This window comes from Neophocaena asiaeorientalis, unplaced genomic scaffold (genome assembly GCF_003031525.2).
Source record: "Neophocaena asiaeorientalis asiaeorientalis breed wild unplaced genomic scaffold, Neophocaena_asiaeorientalis_V1.1 scaffold369, whole genome shotgun sequence".
Lineage (NCBI taxonomy): Eukaryota > Metazoa > Chordata > Mammalia > Artiodactyla > Phocoenidae > Neophocaena > Neophocaena asiaeorientalis.
The window spans coordinates 1,339,807-1,357,301 of NW_020175321.1; the positions used below are offsets into that span (position 1 = coordinate 1,339,807).

A 17,495-nucleotide genomic window follows, 5' to 3' on the forward strand; every position below is an offset into this window, starting at 1 on the left:
AATCTACTTGTCCTTAAATACTTGTCTGTCAGGAGCTATAATGATCAACAGTAATTCCAGAACTCATTCTTTTCCCAAACAACAGCGACTGGTATATTACGTTGTTTTCTCGCGGTTAATTAAAATCCAGCTATCCACAAAACTGACATAAACAAAAGAAGCCCATTTTGTGATCTGACCTAATTGCTTTTTAATTTTGCTGCTTTTCTTGTTCATTTTCAAAATTTGCTCTGAAGTACTTTTACCAGTCAGGAGGGAAAATCGGTATCTGTTGACTGTCTTCCTCTGAGGCGCAGCTGAGCACCAAAGATTTTTTTTTTAATCTTTCTCCTTTTCCTACTGATTTCCCATTTAAGACAGATACTTTAATTCTGGGAGCAGATCACTTACAGCTGTGGTCAATTCCATTAAGAGCTAAGGAGTAAAACAAGTTCTTGAAAATGTATTGGCCCCATGGAAGGTTTTCCAGCTTCTCCAGTGGAAACCACTGAAGTGATACCTGTGTGCACAGACCCCCAGATGGTGAGTGCAGCCTGGAGGGACCACGTCCTGGGCACCGGCTGGTGTTCCCTACCCTACTGCAGGCAAGACCGTCACCCTCTCCACCTTGGGTACAAAATTACTGGTTGAGAACTGCTTCCAGAGGCCAAAGATATTTTAGCTGTCCGCCCCACCCCTTCCCCCTCCCGGCTTCAGTAGTACCACTAGCCTGGTAACTCCCTGAATGCACCCACGCCACGATTTGACTGTTCACAGACGTCCTCGCGAGCTGTGAGCCCGCCCAGGGGTCTTGTTCTCTCATGGGAGCATCACCTCGACACTGCCATGTTCTTCAAGTTCATGGAGGCTTCAGGGGACTGAAGGGTCCCTTAATGATGGGTTCTGCAGAGCCCAGTCTCCCTTTACTAGTCCTTTCTGTCGCCTAGTGGGTGATGCACCTTCAGCCTAGGGCTACAGCGTCCTGTGTTTTCAAGCAGCCGTTTACGGCCGTGGCAGCCTTGTGTCTGTCTGCAGGGACCAGACGTGACAAGTGCCTGTTGTAATCTGCCCGTGGTTTGCAGGCCTGAATCAGCTTTATTCAGAGCGGTCCTGGGTTCTTTCAGTACTGCCGCAAGTGGAAGGGGGAGCCGACGGGCTCAGGTGCCCACCCATCCTTCCCTCGCTGGCAGCAGCCTGCACCGCTGTCACCTACGTCGTGTGGACGCGGCCTGGCGAGGTGAGGGGCGTGTGTCCTGCATGCCAGGATCGGGGGCGCCGTCAGTGGGGTAGTGCCAGGTACCACATGCAACTTTGGGAAGAATCCCAGCGGTTCACGTGCTTGCTTGCAGGCAAAGTAGGAAACGAGAAAAGAGCAGCGGTGCACAGTTGGTTCCACCGCTCAGAAATAACCACTGTGAACTGTGAAAAGCACATCCATAGAGGTGTATCTGCATGTGAGACTAAATGGGATTTCACTGTTTTGAAACACACTTTTTTTTCCAACATGTTAGAAAGATGTTCTCAATATGTTACTTTTCACTGAAATCTCTCATCTTTTAAAATGTTGCTCTGGTTGTGTTTTTCTGTGTCCTTATGTGCCGTTGTCGCCGTATCTCAGAATAGGCCAGGGCCCCCTGCAGACGACAGGTCCACCCCGAGTGCCCGTCCTGCAGGGCCACCTGCCCGCACTGTCGGGGGCGCGCCGGGCTCGTCGTTCAGGTCACTCTTTCTCCTCCTTCAGGTGTCAGCGGAAGCAGTGGCGGGTAGATCTGCCGGCCACCAGTGTGGTGATCACGTTTCACAATGAAGCCAGGTCGGCCTTGCTGAGAACAGTGGTCAGGTGAGGCCAGCGGCTGCCATCTGTTGCCACCCGTTGCCGCTTATGCGGGCAGGGGTCGTCCCCCGGCAGGGATGCTGAACGAGGGCCGGATCCCCAGCGCAGCCGGGCTGGGGCTGTCTTTGGGGGTGCAGACAGGGCACCTGACTGTGCAGCCCCGCAGGGGCCAGGGGGTGAGAATTGCACACCCCAGTCATAGCCCGAAAGGCCTGCAGCTTAATCTTTCTGCCTTTCCTCAGCGTGCTTAAGAAAAGCCCACCCCGCCTGATAAAAGAAATCATTTTGGTGGACGACTACAGCAATGACCGTAAGTAGAGGCCGATTGCCCCCCCACCAAGCATCCCCCTCCATCTGGCCCTCTGGGTACCAGCCTTCCTGGGCTGTGGGTGCTAAGCATGAGTTTTAAGAAAAGGTCAGAAGTAGGGGCCGCAGAAAGAGGGTGCCTCTCTGATGCCCCGAGGGGCTCACCAGCCCGAAGGTGATGGAGAATCACCGTCCCTGCCCACCGAGCCCTCCGTTAGTTAACTTGAGGTTCAAAAGCCTTGCTTCTTTTCTTTTCCTAGCGGAAGACGGGGCACTCTTGGGGAAAATTGAGAAAGTGCGGGTTCTCAGGAATGATCGGCGAGAAGGTAAGACTTTTCTCAATTCAGTACCAAGACAGCTGAATTCTGACTTTTCCTGAGCCCAGTAATAATGTGAAGAAGCGTTTCAGCTCCAAGAACAATGAACTGTCTCGTGTTTTGTCTGCCTTCCTCCAGCAGAGCGTCTTGGGAGCCTCTCCCAGCAACCCTAGGAAGGATATCGAAAGCTTAACGAATTGAAATTCTTTGTGCACCAGGGCAATAATTCAACTTACGCTTTTATTTATGTATTTAGAAAACTGGCTTCTCTCTTTCTTTCACAACCTACGAAGTCTTATCAGTCCCTTGAGTACTAGGATTTAGAAGAAAAACAGAGATTTAGCAATGAGAACTTTAATGACTCCATGCTGCAGGCATCTGATAAAATAACTGGGGTTCCAGTTTGACAGCGTGCCCGAGGTGAACCATCGAAAACAAGGGAAAGCCCACCGGCCGTTACGTGCTTACTGGATTTTGCAAATGCCAGCCTCGAAACCTGATGTCAGTCTTGTCGTTGCTGGAGCTGGGCTCATCGAGCCCACTTTATTGGTAGTTATAAGAGAAGCTCCAGAGAGGAAAGCATTACTTTGAAGTGTCTGGAAAGGAAGCCGGACTCATAATGTAATTAACATCCAGCGCATCCATGCTGGTGCAGAGCTGGTGGCTGGATTCTCAGCTCCTCCGTGGTCCTGAGAAATGTTTCTGTAGGAAAATGGCAGAGCTTTAAAACGTGCCGTTTTGGCTGTTTGAGGCTGACTGTTGACCTTGGAGTGGTGGCTGTGCCATTTGGTCAGCGACCATTGTCTTTCTTCTGGTTCCCTGTGCAATCCACCTGGAGTCGGGAAATACAGTTTTTCTTAGCAAGAATCTAATCGGCCAGTAAAGTGGGTGAGCCCGTTAGGGCAATGTCATCAACACCATATTTTAACCAACTAAGGTCATCAATCCAGATGTTCAAGATGCATAAACAATGGGGTCAGCCTTGCCCCTAAGCAAGCTGTTTGCTGGACTCACATCTGCCCCCCAAGCTGAGATTAAACCAGAATCTTGCATTGCATTTGCCCCTAAAGAAACTACATGATAACTTGTTGAATTCAAACCCAAAGTGTCTGCTGGCACAGGGGAAAAAAAGAAGATGAGGCGGGAGGAGGGAATAAAAGAAAGAAATTAGCTTTCATGTGGGCATTTTGTAACTGACAAACCACGTGCTAGCTTTCAGAGACGGCCTTTAACCTGCTTAGAAATCAAAAGCAGTCCTTCTAAATATAAATTGTGCGTTTGCTTCACGTTAGGCTGTTCTTGTGGGTAAGAACCCACACTGAGGCATTGTTTTGGGAAGGAATGAAGAGAGGCAGCTGTGGGAAGCCAGATTATGGTAGAACTATATGGAACAAGTGAGGAATACGACAAGTCGAGTGAGAAAATGCATACACACAAATGTATGTGTGCTTGTGTGTGTGTATCCCAAACAGTTAAACATGTACACAAATGCTCATAGCAATGCTACTGGGTGACAGAGAAAATCAATTGCATAAAATCATGGCCTTGGGTTCATTTAGTGTTGGGGATTTAATTGTGCCAGCGATTCTTAACCTGGCTATTCATTACAATCACTTGGGGAATTTAAAAGAAGACCATGGGGCTTCCCTGGTGGCGCAGTGGTTGAGAGTCCGCCTGCCGATGCAGGGGACACGGGTTCTGTGCCCCGGTCCGGGAGGATCCCACATGCCGCGGAGCGGCTGGGCCCGTGAGCCAGGGCCGCTGAGCCTGCGCGTCCGGAGCCTGTGCTCCACAACGGGAGAGGCCACAGCAGTGAGAGGCCTGCGTACCGCAAAATAATAATAATTTAAAAAATAAAAGAAGACCATGCCTTGACCCGACCCACAATTGAATAAAAATTTTTGTTTTTCTAGGGGTGGGGCCTGGACATCTGCATTTCAGTAATACTAATGTACTTTGAAGGTTGAAAGCCTAGTCCTTCTCGTTGTGCAGATGGACATGTTAAAGCTGAAAGAGGTTAAGTGTCTTTTTCAAGGTCATCCAGCTATTTAATAATGGTAGTGGAGCCAAAACCGTGTTCCTAGGCTAAGTTCTCTATTTGTCCTGTGTGCTTTTTTTTTTTTTTTTTTTTGCAGTACGTGGGCCTCTCACTGTTGTGGCCTCTCCCATTGCGGAGCACAGGCTCCGGACGCGCAGGCTCAGCGGCCCTGGCTCACGGGCCCAGCCGCTCCGCGGCATGTGGGATCTTCCCGGACCGTGGCACGAACCCGTGTCCTCTGCATCGGCAGGCGGACTCTCAACCACTGCGCCACCAGGGAAGCCCCCTGTGTGCTTTTTATTCCTCCATTCCCACTGTCCTGCCTGATTAACTTATTTTTTCCAGTTTATTGAGATGTAATTGACATATAACACTATGTGAGATGTACAACATAATGATCTGATATATGCATATATTGTGAAGTGATCACCACACTAAGTTTTTCGGTTTTTTTTTTTTTTTTGTGGTACGCGGGCCTCTCACTGTTGTGGCCTCTCCCATTGCGGAGCACAGGCTCCGGACGCGCAGGCTCAGCGGCCATGGCTCAGGGGCCCAGCCGCTCCGCAGCATGTGGGATCTTCCCGGACCAGGGCACAAACCCGTGTCCCCTGCATCGGCAGGCGGACTCTCAACCACTGCGCCACCAGGGAAGCCCTACTTTTAATTTTTGAAGACCCTCCATACTGTTCTCCGTAGTGGCTGCACCAATTTACATTCCCACCAACATTGCACAAGGGTTCTCCTTTCTCCACATCCTCACCAACACCTGGTATCTCTTGTCTTTTGATGACAGCCATTCTGACAAGTGTGAGGTGATATCTTATTGTAGTTTTGGTTTGAAGCCCCTGATGATTAGTGATGTTGAGCACCTTTTCATGGACCTGTTGTCCATTTATATGTCTTCTTTGGAAAAAAAAGTCTTTAAATTCCTCTGCCCATTTTTAATCTGATTATTTTGCTTTTGTTTTTGTTTTTGCTGTTGAGTTGTATGAGTTCTTTATACATTTTGGATATTAATCCCTTATGAGTTATATGATTTGCAAATACTTTCTCCCATTCCATAGGTTGCCTTTTCATTTTGTGAATACTTTTTTTGCTCTGCAGAAGCTTTTTAGTTTGATGTAATCCCGTTTGTTTACTTTTGCTTTTGCTACCTTTGCTTTGGTGTCAAATTAAAAAAATTATTGCCACCACTGATGTCAAGGAGCTTACCTATATTTTCTTCTAGGACTTTTATGGTTTCAGATCTTAATGTTCAAGTCTCTAATCCATTTTGAGTTTATTTTTGTGTGTGTTGTAAGATAGGCATCCAGTTTCATTTTTTTGCATGTGTCCAGTTTCCCAACACCATTTATTGAAGAGACTATCCTTTCCCCATTGTGTATTCTTGGTTCCTTTGTTGTAAATTAATGGCCATATGTGTGTGTGTTTATTTCTGGGCTCTCCATTTGTCCCATTGATCTATGTGCCTGTTTTTATGCCAAGGCCATACTGTTTTGATTACTATAGCTTTGTAATGTAGTTTGAAGTGATGTTCTGCGTGTTTTTTTTTTTTTTTTTTTTTTTTTTTTTTTTAGTGTTCCATTTTGATTTTTCTCGTAGCTTTTTAGCTATATATTTCTTTTAGTGGCTTCTCTGAGGATTACAACATGCATCTTTAACTTATAACAGTCTATTTAGAGTCCATACAACTTTACCTTAAATGTAAGACCTTGCAACAGTTTTAATTCCATTTCTGTTCCCTGTCCTGTATACTGCTGTTGTCATGTGGTTTCCTTCGTATGTTGTTAATGATGGTTTAAACCCCACAGTGCAGTGTTAAAATGTTTGCTTGAAATAATCAGTTATAAAGAAATTAGAATGTATATATGGACTCTAAAATTTATCCTCGTATTTTTCATTTCTAGTATCTTCATTTTTTCCCACAGATTCAGGTTTCCATCTAGTGTCATTTCCCTTCAGCCCAGAGAACATTTAGAACTTTATTTTTTCTTGTAGGCAATAAAATCTCTCAATTTCTGTTTATCTGAAAAGTCTTTCTTTCTCCTTTATTGCTGAAGAATATTTTCTCTGAATGGAATTCTGAGTTGACCGTTAGTTTTTCTTTCAGCACTCTGAAAATGTCATTCCAATGTCTTCTGGCCTCTGTTTTTCTGTTTAGAATGTAGCTGTCAGCTTATTGTTGATTCCTTGTGCGTTATGGGTTGTTTCCTCTCACTGATTTCCAGATTGTCTCTTTATCTTTAGTTTTTAGCAGTTTGACTGTCACTTGCCTAGATTTGCTTTGCTTTTTATTTATCCTGCTCCAGGTTTGCTGACCTCTTTGAATATGTAAGTTGAAGTTTTCACCAAATTTGGGAACTTTTTGGCCTTTTATTTCTTCATATATTGTTTCATGCCTCATTCTTGGACTCCGGGCGCACATACGATATACCACTTGATATTGTCCATAGGTTACTCAGGCTTTTTTTCTCTTTCAGTATTTTTTCTCTGTTCGCCAGATAGATCAATCTCTATTGATCCATCTTCAAGTTCACTCGTCCTTCCGACATCTCTAATCTGCTGTTACGTGCCGTCAGTGAATTGTTTCATTTCAGAAAATTGCAGTTTTCAGTTTTGGAATATCCGTTTAATTCTTGTGGTTTTCATTTCTCTGCTGAGATTCCCCATGCTTGCTCATTCCAATGATCGTTTCCTTGGAGTTCTTGGTTATAGTTATCATAATAGCTGCTTTAAAATCCTCATCTGTTAATGTCAACATCTGCCTCATCTCAGAGTGAGTTTCTATTGACGTTTTCTCTCTTGGATATGGATCACATTTCTCTCTTCTCTTGTCTACTAATTTTTTAAATTTTATATTGGATATTGTGAATGGTATGTTGTAGAGACACTGGATTCTGTTATCTTTCTCTAGGGTGTTGATCTTCGTTATACTGGGCAATTAAATTACTAGCTCATGACTTTGAACTTGTGTAGGCTTGTCTTTATACTTTGAAAGCATATGTGTATCTTGGATGAATCCCTTATTCCTGAGACGTAGTCCGTATTCCTAAATGTGTTCCCTCTGGAGTTTCTGTAGAAATGAGGTGTTTGCCAAGTCCTTCTAGGCACAACTCAGTTGCCAAAAATTGTGTCCCTGATTCCAGCTGAAATCTTAGTTCTTTCTGTTTTCTAATTGTTTCTCTTCCTGGACTCCTTGGGGTCTCCCCTGTGCCTGCAGGTTCAGGCGTCAGCCAAGGATTTAAGGGCAGTTATCACCAGATTTGGGACTTAGCTCCTTCCCAGGATCTCCTCCTTCTGTTTCCAGCCACTCTCCAGCCCCAAACCCTACCCTCTGACGCCTCAAGCCAAAAAAGGCTGCACTGCAGTGGATTGGAGAGTAACATCGGGGGCAAATACCATGTTTACAGGGATTTCACTCTGTGATTTTCTTCTTTTAAGGGTTGAATGCCCTCTAGTTTCTGCCTGCCCTCGGCTACTCTAGCCCTTTCCTATAGTTGCATTTTCTATTTTGCTCAGTTTATACCTGTTCTCTGAGAGAGGGTTTGCCTATTACAAGCTGCTCCATAATACCAGAACTTTTTCCTACTCTCGCATGCAGCTCTTTAAGAATCATGGAAAACCCTTTCTGACCACCGTGCTGCCTGAAGAGCTCACAGCACTGTCCTTACCGTTGTGAATAATCTCACATCTCCATGCATAGATAAAAGCCCAGCATACATAGCGGAAGCCACTTGTGACCACACCATCTAGCGATGAATATTACTATGTGTGATAATAAAAAATGATATTACTAACAGATCACAGCTATACAAATTGTGTAATTTGACCAACAGTGTTACTAATTTTGTGTAAAAGCCAAACAACTGGGCTTTATCCTTTATGTTAATTTGGCTTGTGGTGAGTCTTAGAACACACAGATATTCACAACACTGTTATCATTAAATTACCACCGTTACATTTGGCCCCATCAGCACTTGAAGTGTCTGGGTGACACGTGCCTTAGCCCAGTTAATTAGAAAACTGTTGCTGTGTCAGAGGAAAGTAGTTTAAGAAGTTCCACATTTCCATTGCTTGATAAAGGAGACTTCAGTTATGTGAAAGCCTTCCTCATAAGGCAGGAGTTCCAGGTTGTTTTCTCAGTCATCCAATTAACTTAAAAAAAAAAAAGGTCCTGACAGAACTCTTACCTGGGTAAACTGCAAGGCGGTATTGATCCCTCCACGCACGTTGGCGATAAACTCCGTGCCCAGCAAGAGGGCTGCGTGGGGAGGTGTCGGTGCAGGTGCTGGGGGTACAGTTCTTGTTTGTTTTTCTCGCGTTCCCTGGGCATTCCCCCGCGACGTGTTTTTGACCTCACTCCACAGGCCTGATGCGCTCGCGGGTGCGGGGGGCCGACGCGGCCCAGGCCAAGGTCCTGACGTTCCTGGACAGCCACTGCGAGTGCAACGAGTACTGGCTGGAGCCCCTCCTGGAGAGGGTGGCCGAGGTGAGGATGCGGGCCAGGGGAAGGGCCTCTGCGACATGGTCCTGCGAGGATTTTATCCTCCACAGGAATCTATCAGTAGGGGAAATTCATTTGTCAGGTAGGAGGCCAGGGTCAGCAGAGGCTACGACAGCCCTTCCCCTAGGGGGGTCTTCCTTCCCTGCCTGAAGCTTTGCACTGACTCTCGGAGCTCAGAGGGGGCAGAGAGCTGAGGACAGAGGCCGCGGGGTCCCCAGCCCGGCCGTGCTGCCCTGAGACCCAGGCTGCGGCTCGTGGGGAGGGGCAGAGTCCCAACCACACAGGGACGCGTGAGGCTGTCAGTTGACCCGAGATTGTGCACCTTCGCCTTCTAGAAACATCATCAGTAGTATGACCTCTGGCCTCTTGTGATACCTCTCTCGCCTTCTGCTTGCTTTATTGACTTTCTTTCCTCCCTACTAAGAAAGCACTTCCTTGAGACAGTAAAGTAGATGTAATAAAAGTACTAGAGAAATAGTAAAGGCATTCTTTTTGCACCATAGCAGGGATCGCGGTTGGACAGTGAGTCCTGAGACATGAATAAGACAAACTACTAGTGCTGTGACCGTCACGTTCACTGCCGTTTACTGAGCGCTAACTACGTGCTGGATGCTTTACACGTTACCTTAATCCAGGGTTTCGCCCCCATTTGACAGTTGAGGGAACTGGGGTTCAGGGAACTTTAATCACTTAACCAAAACTCGTACAGTGGGCAGAGCCCAGGCTGCAAAGCGGGATTCGCTGAGTCCCTCCCTGAGTCCTCTCACACACACACGCAGGCCCATCCCGGGGGCCCCGTCCCTGGCTACTCACTCCACCAGGCTGTGCGTCCCAGGGACGCAGAGGCAAGATGAAAGCTGCCAAGATACCCGGGCACGTGGAGGCTGCGTGCTTCGTGGTCAGACTGTCAGGGTTATTTAAACAGCCCCCCCACCTCCTAAGGAAAGAATGGGAAGAGTTGAGAATGGTCATTCTCCCTCATTCTAGTCCCATCAAAAGAAATCACAATAAAGGGAGTGGACTTGGACGTGGGGCAGTTTATGATCTGTGGCGCCATCCCCGGGCTGAGCCAGGCATGGAGGACGTCACCCTCTGCGCTTGGGGCTCCACACTGTAAACCTGCACCTGGTGGTGGCTGAACTTTTCCCTCCGTTCTCTGATCGTGGTCCTCTGACGTGTTATGTTCTTAGCTCTGCTTGCCCTGTTACTAATTTGTTTCTCGAAGTCTTTCTCTGGCTGATTCAGGTTCTTGCCATGGCTCAGGGAAGCGCCACCCTTGTGTTCCCTGTCGGCGTGGGGCAGAGTTCCTCCCCAGCACCAACTAGTCCGGTTTAAAGAGGGCAGGAGAGTTCAAAGGTCTTGTGTTCGCAGACTCTAACCAGAGCAGTGACAGTGTGGCCTAAAGAAAGGCCTCAGCCTAAGGGAATGTTTTGTGTTTGGTGGAACCACGGGTAAGACAGACTCGGGCTCCGGGTTCTCTAGTCAGTTCGGTTGCCGTCCGCCGTGATGCGGTTGGAGCCTCTACGCCACACTCGGCTCCCAGGCCCGGGGTCGCATCTGTGTGGGCGTCGCAGCCGTGAGTCCTTTCCTGAGGCTTCCTGCAGCTCACACAGTACTGGTGTTTAAGTACAGCCGAGCTTAGATCCTGTTAGAATGAAAGTTCCTCCGTGGTTGAGGTTTGACATTTGGGAAAACACTAAATAAAACACTACAGTCTCATGCTGGTGCGCTCTGAGAACTCCTTCTTTGGAATTAATAAAAATTGACATTTGCTCCTGGCTGTTAGGGGGAAAAAAACAACAACTCAGGAACGGTCCCGGGAGAGGCTTGCTCTCAGCCAGTGAACACCCGCAGGGCGGCCCCGTGCGCTCGGGCGCCTCCTGGGGGGCAGCGTCCTCTGCGCCCCCGACACCCAGCGCAGCGCAGGGCTGCAGGTGCCCAGCCGGGCCCCCCAGGGCGTGGGGTGGCAGGGGACCGGCGCGGCCGTCTCCCCGTGAGCAGTGATGCTCAGGCCTCCGCCCGTGCGGGTCCCGGCTGCCTCTGACACCTGCTGTTGCCTTCGCTGCGTTGCAGGACAGGACCCGCGTCGTGTCCCCCATCATCGACGTCATCAACATGGACAACTTTCAGTACGTGGGCGCGTCTGCGGACTTAAAAGGCGGTAGGTGCTGCGCGGGTCCCAGGGACGGCGACGGCGCCTGCACGCGGCCGAGCCGGGCCGCGGCCAAGAGCGCCCCTGTGTTCAGCTGGCGGGGTTCACCAGGGGACAGAAACGGCCTTGCCTCCCCTAGACGGTAGGCGTGGTTCCCGTCCCTGGCACCGGCTTGGCGTACGGAGCCGGTGTGGAGACGCCAGGCCGATGGGGTTCTGCCCTCTCCACCCTCCCCCTCACCGCAGCGTCCATCGCCTGCTGGAAGCCCATCCGCCCTTCTCACCCGTGACTCCTGGGCCCCGAGGCCTGCAGAGCGCAGCCCTCCCGCGGCCTGGCCGTCAGCCTCTCCTGCCCGCCGGCCACCCACGTTCTGCTGCGGTGGAACCTTTATCTGAATGACCCTGCCAGTTTTCGGGGGGTCCTCGCGGCTCAAGTGTGACCCCTCAAACCCTCCCTTCGCGGGGTCCCACAGTGAATTGTCTGATACTCTCTTTACCTTCTTAAAACTTCAAATTGAAGGCCCCAAAGAGCTTTGTTCAGGTAGGCCGTACCGATCAGCGTTTGCTGTGTTAGAAGGTAAGGCTGAGAACGGTGAGAACACCAGGTGATGCAGCCACATGGGTGCTGCCCGTCCTGCAGCTTCCAGAACACTCCTTCCTGCACTTTGGAAAAATGAGATTGAAAGGGGCCTGTAGAGCCTTAGCATAAATCTGAAAGCAGTTTTAACGTCACACATCCGCTGAAAGGGCCTGAGGACCCCAGGGGCTCCTGGACCCCACCTGGGGAAACCGTGTTCTCGTGAGGAGCTTCACGAAGCTGATGGGTGCATGGGAGTCCCGCTAGCCCCGCCTGAGGAGCAGGCTTCTACTGTTGTCTGTGTGTACGTGGGGGTGACCTGTGTCCCCGGGACTGTGTGTATGTGGGGGTGACCTGTGTCACGGGGACTGTGTGTACATGGGGGTGACCTGTGTCCCCGGGACTGTGTATGTGGGGGTGACCTGTGTCCCCGGGACTGTGTGTATGTGGGGGTGACCTGTCACGGGGACTGTGTGTACGTGGGGGTGACCTGTAGCCCCAGGCTCCCCTGTGTCCCAGGGACTGTGTGTGTATGGGGGTGACCTGTGGCCCCAGGGCTCCCACACAGCCCAGTAAATGCTTCATGCTCTGAATCTCAGCTGGCCGGCAGCCTTGCCTCTCAGACCTCGGCTGAGACCCAAGCATTCAGCAAAGCCTGCTGTAGAGAGATATAAAAGAGATGTCAGAGCCTTTACCTTCTGTGTGTAATTTATTCACTATTGATTTTTCATACCTGAGATGAGTGAACCCTTTTTCCAGCATCCTAGCACCCCTGTTTCTTTCTCTAAAATGAGGGGCTTCTTTTCCCATCTCCAACATTTTGAGCTGATTAGGAGTTGGACTGTTCCAGACAGACACACAGACTGAGGGTCAACTGACATCCAAAAAAGAACACAGTAGAACCGTGGCCTTGGACGGAACCTCAGAAAGCAGAACCCTGGGGCCGGCCAGGGAGGCCCGGGCTCTGGTGCCTCTTTCAGGCGGTGTCGCCACGGGAGCTGTGTTTCCTCTGCCCCTTGGCGTCCCTGTCTGAGAAGCAGGTTGATAATGCAGCCGCACAGGGCGGCCGGCAGAGGGCAAGGCTGTGACCAGGCAGCTCCCCAGAGGCCTCTGGCCGGGCTGTCATGCTGGGAGGACACACTTAGGTTGGGAAACAAGAGTCAGGAGAGTCTTAGAAGATGGTGAGCACGCTGGGGCTATGAAGAGTTCGGAGCCTTGGCTGTCAAGAAAGCGTTAGTGTCCAGAGTGTGTCCCCCCAAGGATCTGCCGGAGCTGAGATGTGACGGTTCTCCATCTCCCGTGGCAGCCGCTTACGGCAGAGCCGGTGCAGGACAGTGAGACGCCCTGCGTGGGAGCAGCCTCCCGCTGCCCCCGGGCCAGGCCAGATTCACTCTAAGAGCATTTCACCAAACCCCTTGTAGGAAAAAAGAAAAATCAAGGATGATGTTTTTAGCAGATTTTTAAAAATCTAATATAGCTTGGCTCTTTGGACCAAATTGATAAGCTAAATAATAATGAACATTCCCCCAAAATGCAGGTAATGTTACATCAGCTGGCCAGTCGACGCCTTTGTGTTCTGTCAACAGTGCAGCCGGGGCGTCTGTTTTTCCCTGGCTGGCGGTGCTTGTGTGCGCAGCAGGCCGTGTCTGGGGAGAGCCGGGCTCCTCAGACAATCAGTCTGTGTCTGTTTCCTCTCCGTGCATCGCTGGTGCCTGGCCCTCCAGCCCCTCGCTCCCATTTGCCAGCCCGCTGCGCTCTACAGGGACAGCTGGGGCACCTTTCTGTCCTCTGGTTGAGCCATAATGTGTGCCACGCCGGCCTAGGAGCCCCCGAGCCCCTGTGCCATCCTACCCTGTTCAGGCTGCAGGGCAGAATAATGCCGGATTCAGAGCACACAGACGGAAAGTCTGAACTTGGGCATTGCACCAGCCCTGCGGACAGAAAGCCTGATGGCAGAGGGCTGAGGGATGGACAGCCCTGGAGCAGTGAGGCTTGGCTGTCAGACCCTGGGCAACGCGGCCCATGCTCTGGAGAGCATCCACGGGTTGGGTGTGCCAGGTACCTTCTGAGTAAAGACAAGACCCGACAGCTGTGGACCAGGGGCCAGGCCCGGGCTCTGCCACCCACACGGCCTGTGGATTCTAGAAGTGACGTGGGGCAGGTGCCATGTTATCAGAAGTGAAGCTCGCTTGCCCCTTCATTCCCACCTACTCCTGCCCCCCCCGTGCCGTCCCTTCCCTGGGACCGTGTTGGGGGCACCTGGCAGAGTTTTTCTTAAATCAATCCCTCTTCTTTGTCGCCTCCTTACAGCCCTTGGATATGTCCTCACAGACTCCAGTTCTCTTATTTCACATTTTTTCTTATGCATTTTGGTTTTAGAAAAGTCTGACCCACACCTTCTGTTTTGGGTAAGCTTCTTGGGGAAAGAAGATTTCAGTGTGTGTATTGTTTGTTTTTCCTTTGTTTGGGTTACAGCGAGTCCATTCCAAACAGCAAATATTTTTAAGCTGTGGCGGACAGCGGTGCCAGGAGCAGACAGCCCGTTCTCACGGCATTCTGTGTCTCTTTTCTCTTCTGTGACCGGCAGGCTTTGACTGGAACTTGGTGTTCAAATGGGATTACATGACATCTGAGCAGAGGCGGTCCCGGCAGGGGAGCCCCGTCGCCCCCATCAAGTAAGTGGCAGGCGGGCGTCCTTCGGGTGCCCTTCTCCGGGGTGGAAGATGAGACAGCAGGCCCCATGTTCCCTAGGGACCTAGTCGAGCTCTCACCTCCCAGCCACACACCCATCTCCCCTCATGCTAGCTCAGGGGAGAGTCTCTGCCTCCAGTTTATAGGGTAAAGTATTTTGAGATTTGTTTTCTATGTACGTGTATCAAATCTGCCAGTTCCACGTCCTTCGTGTCTTGGTGGCCTAGAGCGTTTTCCCTCACAGGGTGGGGTGTCGGGCTGCTGGGTTCACTACCAGCTGGCTTAGCTGGCTTTGAGCCGCGCCCGGCTGGGGTGGGGACGCCTCCCCAGGGACGTGTGGTTACGGGGAACCCCGCGGACACCGGCGCCGTCTGCACTGCGGCGATTGTCCCCCGTGAGCAGTGAGCTCCAGACGTGCGGCCCGGGGCCCTGACTTACCACGGCGACTCCGCAGGCACAGGGCCGGGGTCCCGTCGCTGGCCTGTCCCCAGGCTGATGGGGACGCGAGAAGATGACGGTCCCGTCCAACAGAGGAGGAAGCTGCCCCGGGACGAGGTTGAGGACACGGGTAGCTGCCGTCATCGAGCGTTCCCTACGTGCGCTGGGCGCTTTAGCCTCTTACTGTTTGTCATCCTCCAAGGAGACCGCGGCACAGAAAAGCCGAGCACCGGCCTAGGGCGCTGTCAGCGAGTGTCCCAGCCCCAGCGGCTGCTCTCTCGTAGGGAGGCTCCACACAGCCCCTCGCTCTTGGGAGCATCTGAGCATCCGAGTGGGGGGCACTTGAAGACAGCAGGGGTCAAGCAGAGAGGGGCACCCAGAGCTCTGAGCCAAAGACCATGGCTGTGCTATTGTTCTTAAGGTCGGCCTGTAGGCTTGACCTTGGCATTAGAATGCTGGCGATCTAACCTTGACCTTCAACCTCTCCCTCTCTTCCCTTCTACCCTCTCTGCCTCTCTAGAACCCCTATGATTGCTGGAGGGTTGTTCGTGATGGATAAGTTCTATTTTGAAGAACTGGGGAAATATGACATGATGATGGATGTGTGGGGAGGAGAAAACCTGGGTACGTATGAGCCTTGTGTCTTCGGACACCAAACCGTTTCCAATTCTGCTGAAACCGTGATCTTTTCCTGCCCACCAAGAGGGGTAGAAATGAAAAGTGGAAGCTTTGGAAGGACTGTTAAGCAAGAGTTTGTGGTATGCAGGTGCCACTTGGAAAAGGTTTGTAAAGACATTAAAGTGACCGTTTACTGAACATAATTAGTCCCCCGTAAGGTACAAATAGCACCCTTTTTATTCTTAAAAGTGTCTTGGGTTGGGCATTATGCTAGATACATATTAAGTCTTTGAAGGGAAATGCACACTTTTTAATGTCACCTGAATCCAGGGTCTGGAAAGCACGCTGACAAAAATGGGGGGAGGATTTCAGCTTCTAAGATTCATTTTTAGCCACATAGGGTGGAAAGTGAGCCCTGGCGAAGCCTGTCGGACTGGCTGAATTGTAGTCATGGGAATCAGATGGGGTGGAGAGGCCGTGGCACTTCGTCCCTTCTTGACTACTTTGTGAATGGTTCTAATTGGTTTTCGTGTTGTTTTGTTTCGTTTTGTTTTTTTGTAATCACAAATCATTTTACCTATGTTTACGGACATTGGAATTTTATAGACTTTGGTTTTTATTGGTAGCTGCATTGTATTTACTCCATAAAGATAAAAAGACTCTTAATTTATTTGTTTGTTTAGGGGTTTTTGTTTGTTTCACTTGAAGCTTTTGAGTTGTCTCCTTGGCTATTGGATGCTGTTAAATTACATTCTCCCCTGGGTAGACGTACCCTGGGAGGAGGGGAGGGGGGCGAGGAAAGGAGGTAAAAAGGATGCCACTGTCACTTTTAGTAGTTTTTACTTGTAACAGAGACTTTGATTTTTTTTAAGTTTAAGAGACTAGACAAGCCCATTATTTTTCTCTCATTTTATGACATCAATGTTAGTGATAGCATCTCATCTGTGGAGAGAGGTTGTTGCCTTTGTTGATGCTGAAAGCTTCTTTAGACTCAGTAGCTACACCAGGACGAAGGTTCAGAGTCAGATGCCTTTCGGTTTTGTTAACAGTACAGTGACAGGCAGGGCTTGATTGAAGGCCGTGGAGCACGTAAGGCTTCAGAAGGATTGTTAACCTTCTGAAGGGAATTCTGAGTCACCCTCGCCCTGCAGACATCCCCGGGGAAGCCCAGCCAGCCAGGACCACCACTGGGGGGACCAGAACGCGGTGGGGTTCGCAGCAGTATGTGCCATCAGGCTGACGTGGTTGGAGGGCAGGTGGCCTTTTGTATCAGGGTGTAGAGAGAGTGTTGATTTAAGTATCAAAGGAGACCTTGCACCCAGAGACCAGCGGGAGGGGAAATAATCTTTTCTGTTACCTAGTTTATTGTTGGTTTGGTTTGTATGTTTATGTAGCTGTGCCCTGTGCGAGGTTCCCTGGAAGGGCTCAAGGGGCTCAGGTGGGGTGACGCACAGTGGGCGGGGAGGAAGGGCTGGGGCCACCCGGCCTGAGCATCCTGGCACCTCCTCCCGTGACAGGCTCTGACACGGCCGCTCTGGAGGGGTCTTCTCTCATCGGGGTTAAACAGGCACAAGGGTTTCAGCAGGAAGAGTCCGTGATGTGAGTCTCCCTCTCTTCTTGGTACTGCTCAGACTGGATTTTCTGGGTGCTGCCTGCACACCCCCAGCAGTTGTCCAGCCTGAGGGCTTGTGTGGGCCCAAGTTAGGAGAGGCAGGGGACAGGGATGCCCGAGTCAAATCCAAACACCCCCTCCAGGTGTGCCCCGCCAAATCCACTAGTGCTGCCAGACTGCCTGACCGACAGTGTAAGTCTAATTGAAGCAATTAAAAAGGACAAGGAGGCCTTCCCTGGTGGCGCAGTGGTTGGGAGTCCGCCTGCCGACGCAGGGGACACGGGTTCGTGCCCCGGTCCGGGAGGATCCCACATGCCGCGGAGCAACTGGGCCCGTGAGCCATGGCCGCTGAGCCTGCGAGTCCGGAGCCTGTGCCCCGCAACGGGAGAGGCCACAACAGTGAGAGGCCCGCGCACCGCCAAAAAAAAAA

General features: G+C 50.5%; 1 protein-coding gene across 1 annotated transcript in view; it reads left to right on the forward strand.

The window, feature by feature from the left end:
- Positions 1 to 17,495, forward strand: part of GALNT2 (polypeptide N-acetylgalactosaminyltransferase 2) — a 107,962-nt gene that overhangs the window by 70,430 nt on the left and 20,037 nt on the right. The window contains exons 4-10 of the mRNA XM_024765585.1: positions 1,721 to 1,819; positions 2,056 to 2,123; positions 2,380 to 2,445; positions 8,842 to 8,963; positions 11,052 to 11,139; positions 14,294 to 14,381; positions 15,356 to 15,459. Of these exons, the coding sequence (XP_024621353.1) occupies positions 1,721 to 1,819; positions 2,056 to 2,123; positions 2,380 to 2,445; positions 8,842 to 8,963; positions 11,052 to 11,139; positions 14,294 to 14,381; positions 15,356 to 15,459 (635 nt within the window). The remainder of the gene's footprint in view (positions 1 to 1,720; positions 1,820 to 2,055; positions 2,124 to 2,379; positions 2,446 to 8,841; positions 8,964 to 11,051; positions 11,140 to 14,293; positions 14,382 to 15,355; positions 15,460 to 17,495) is intronic.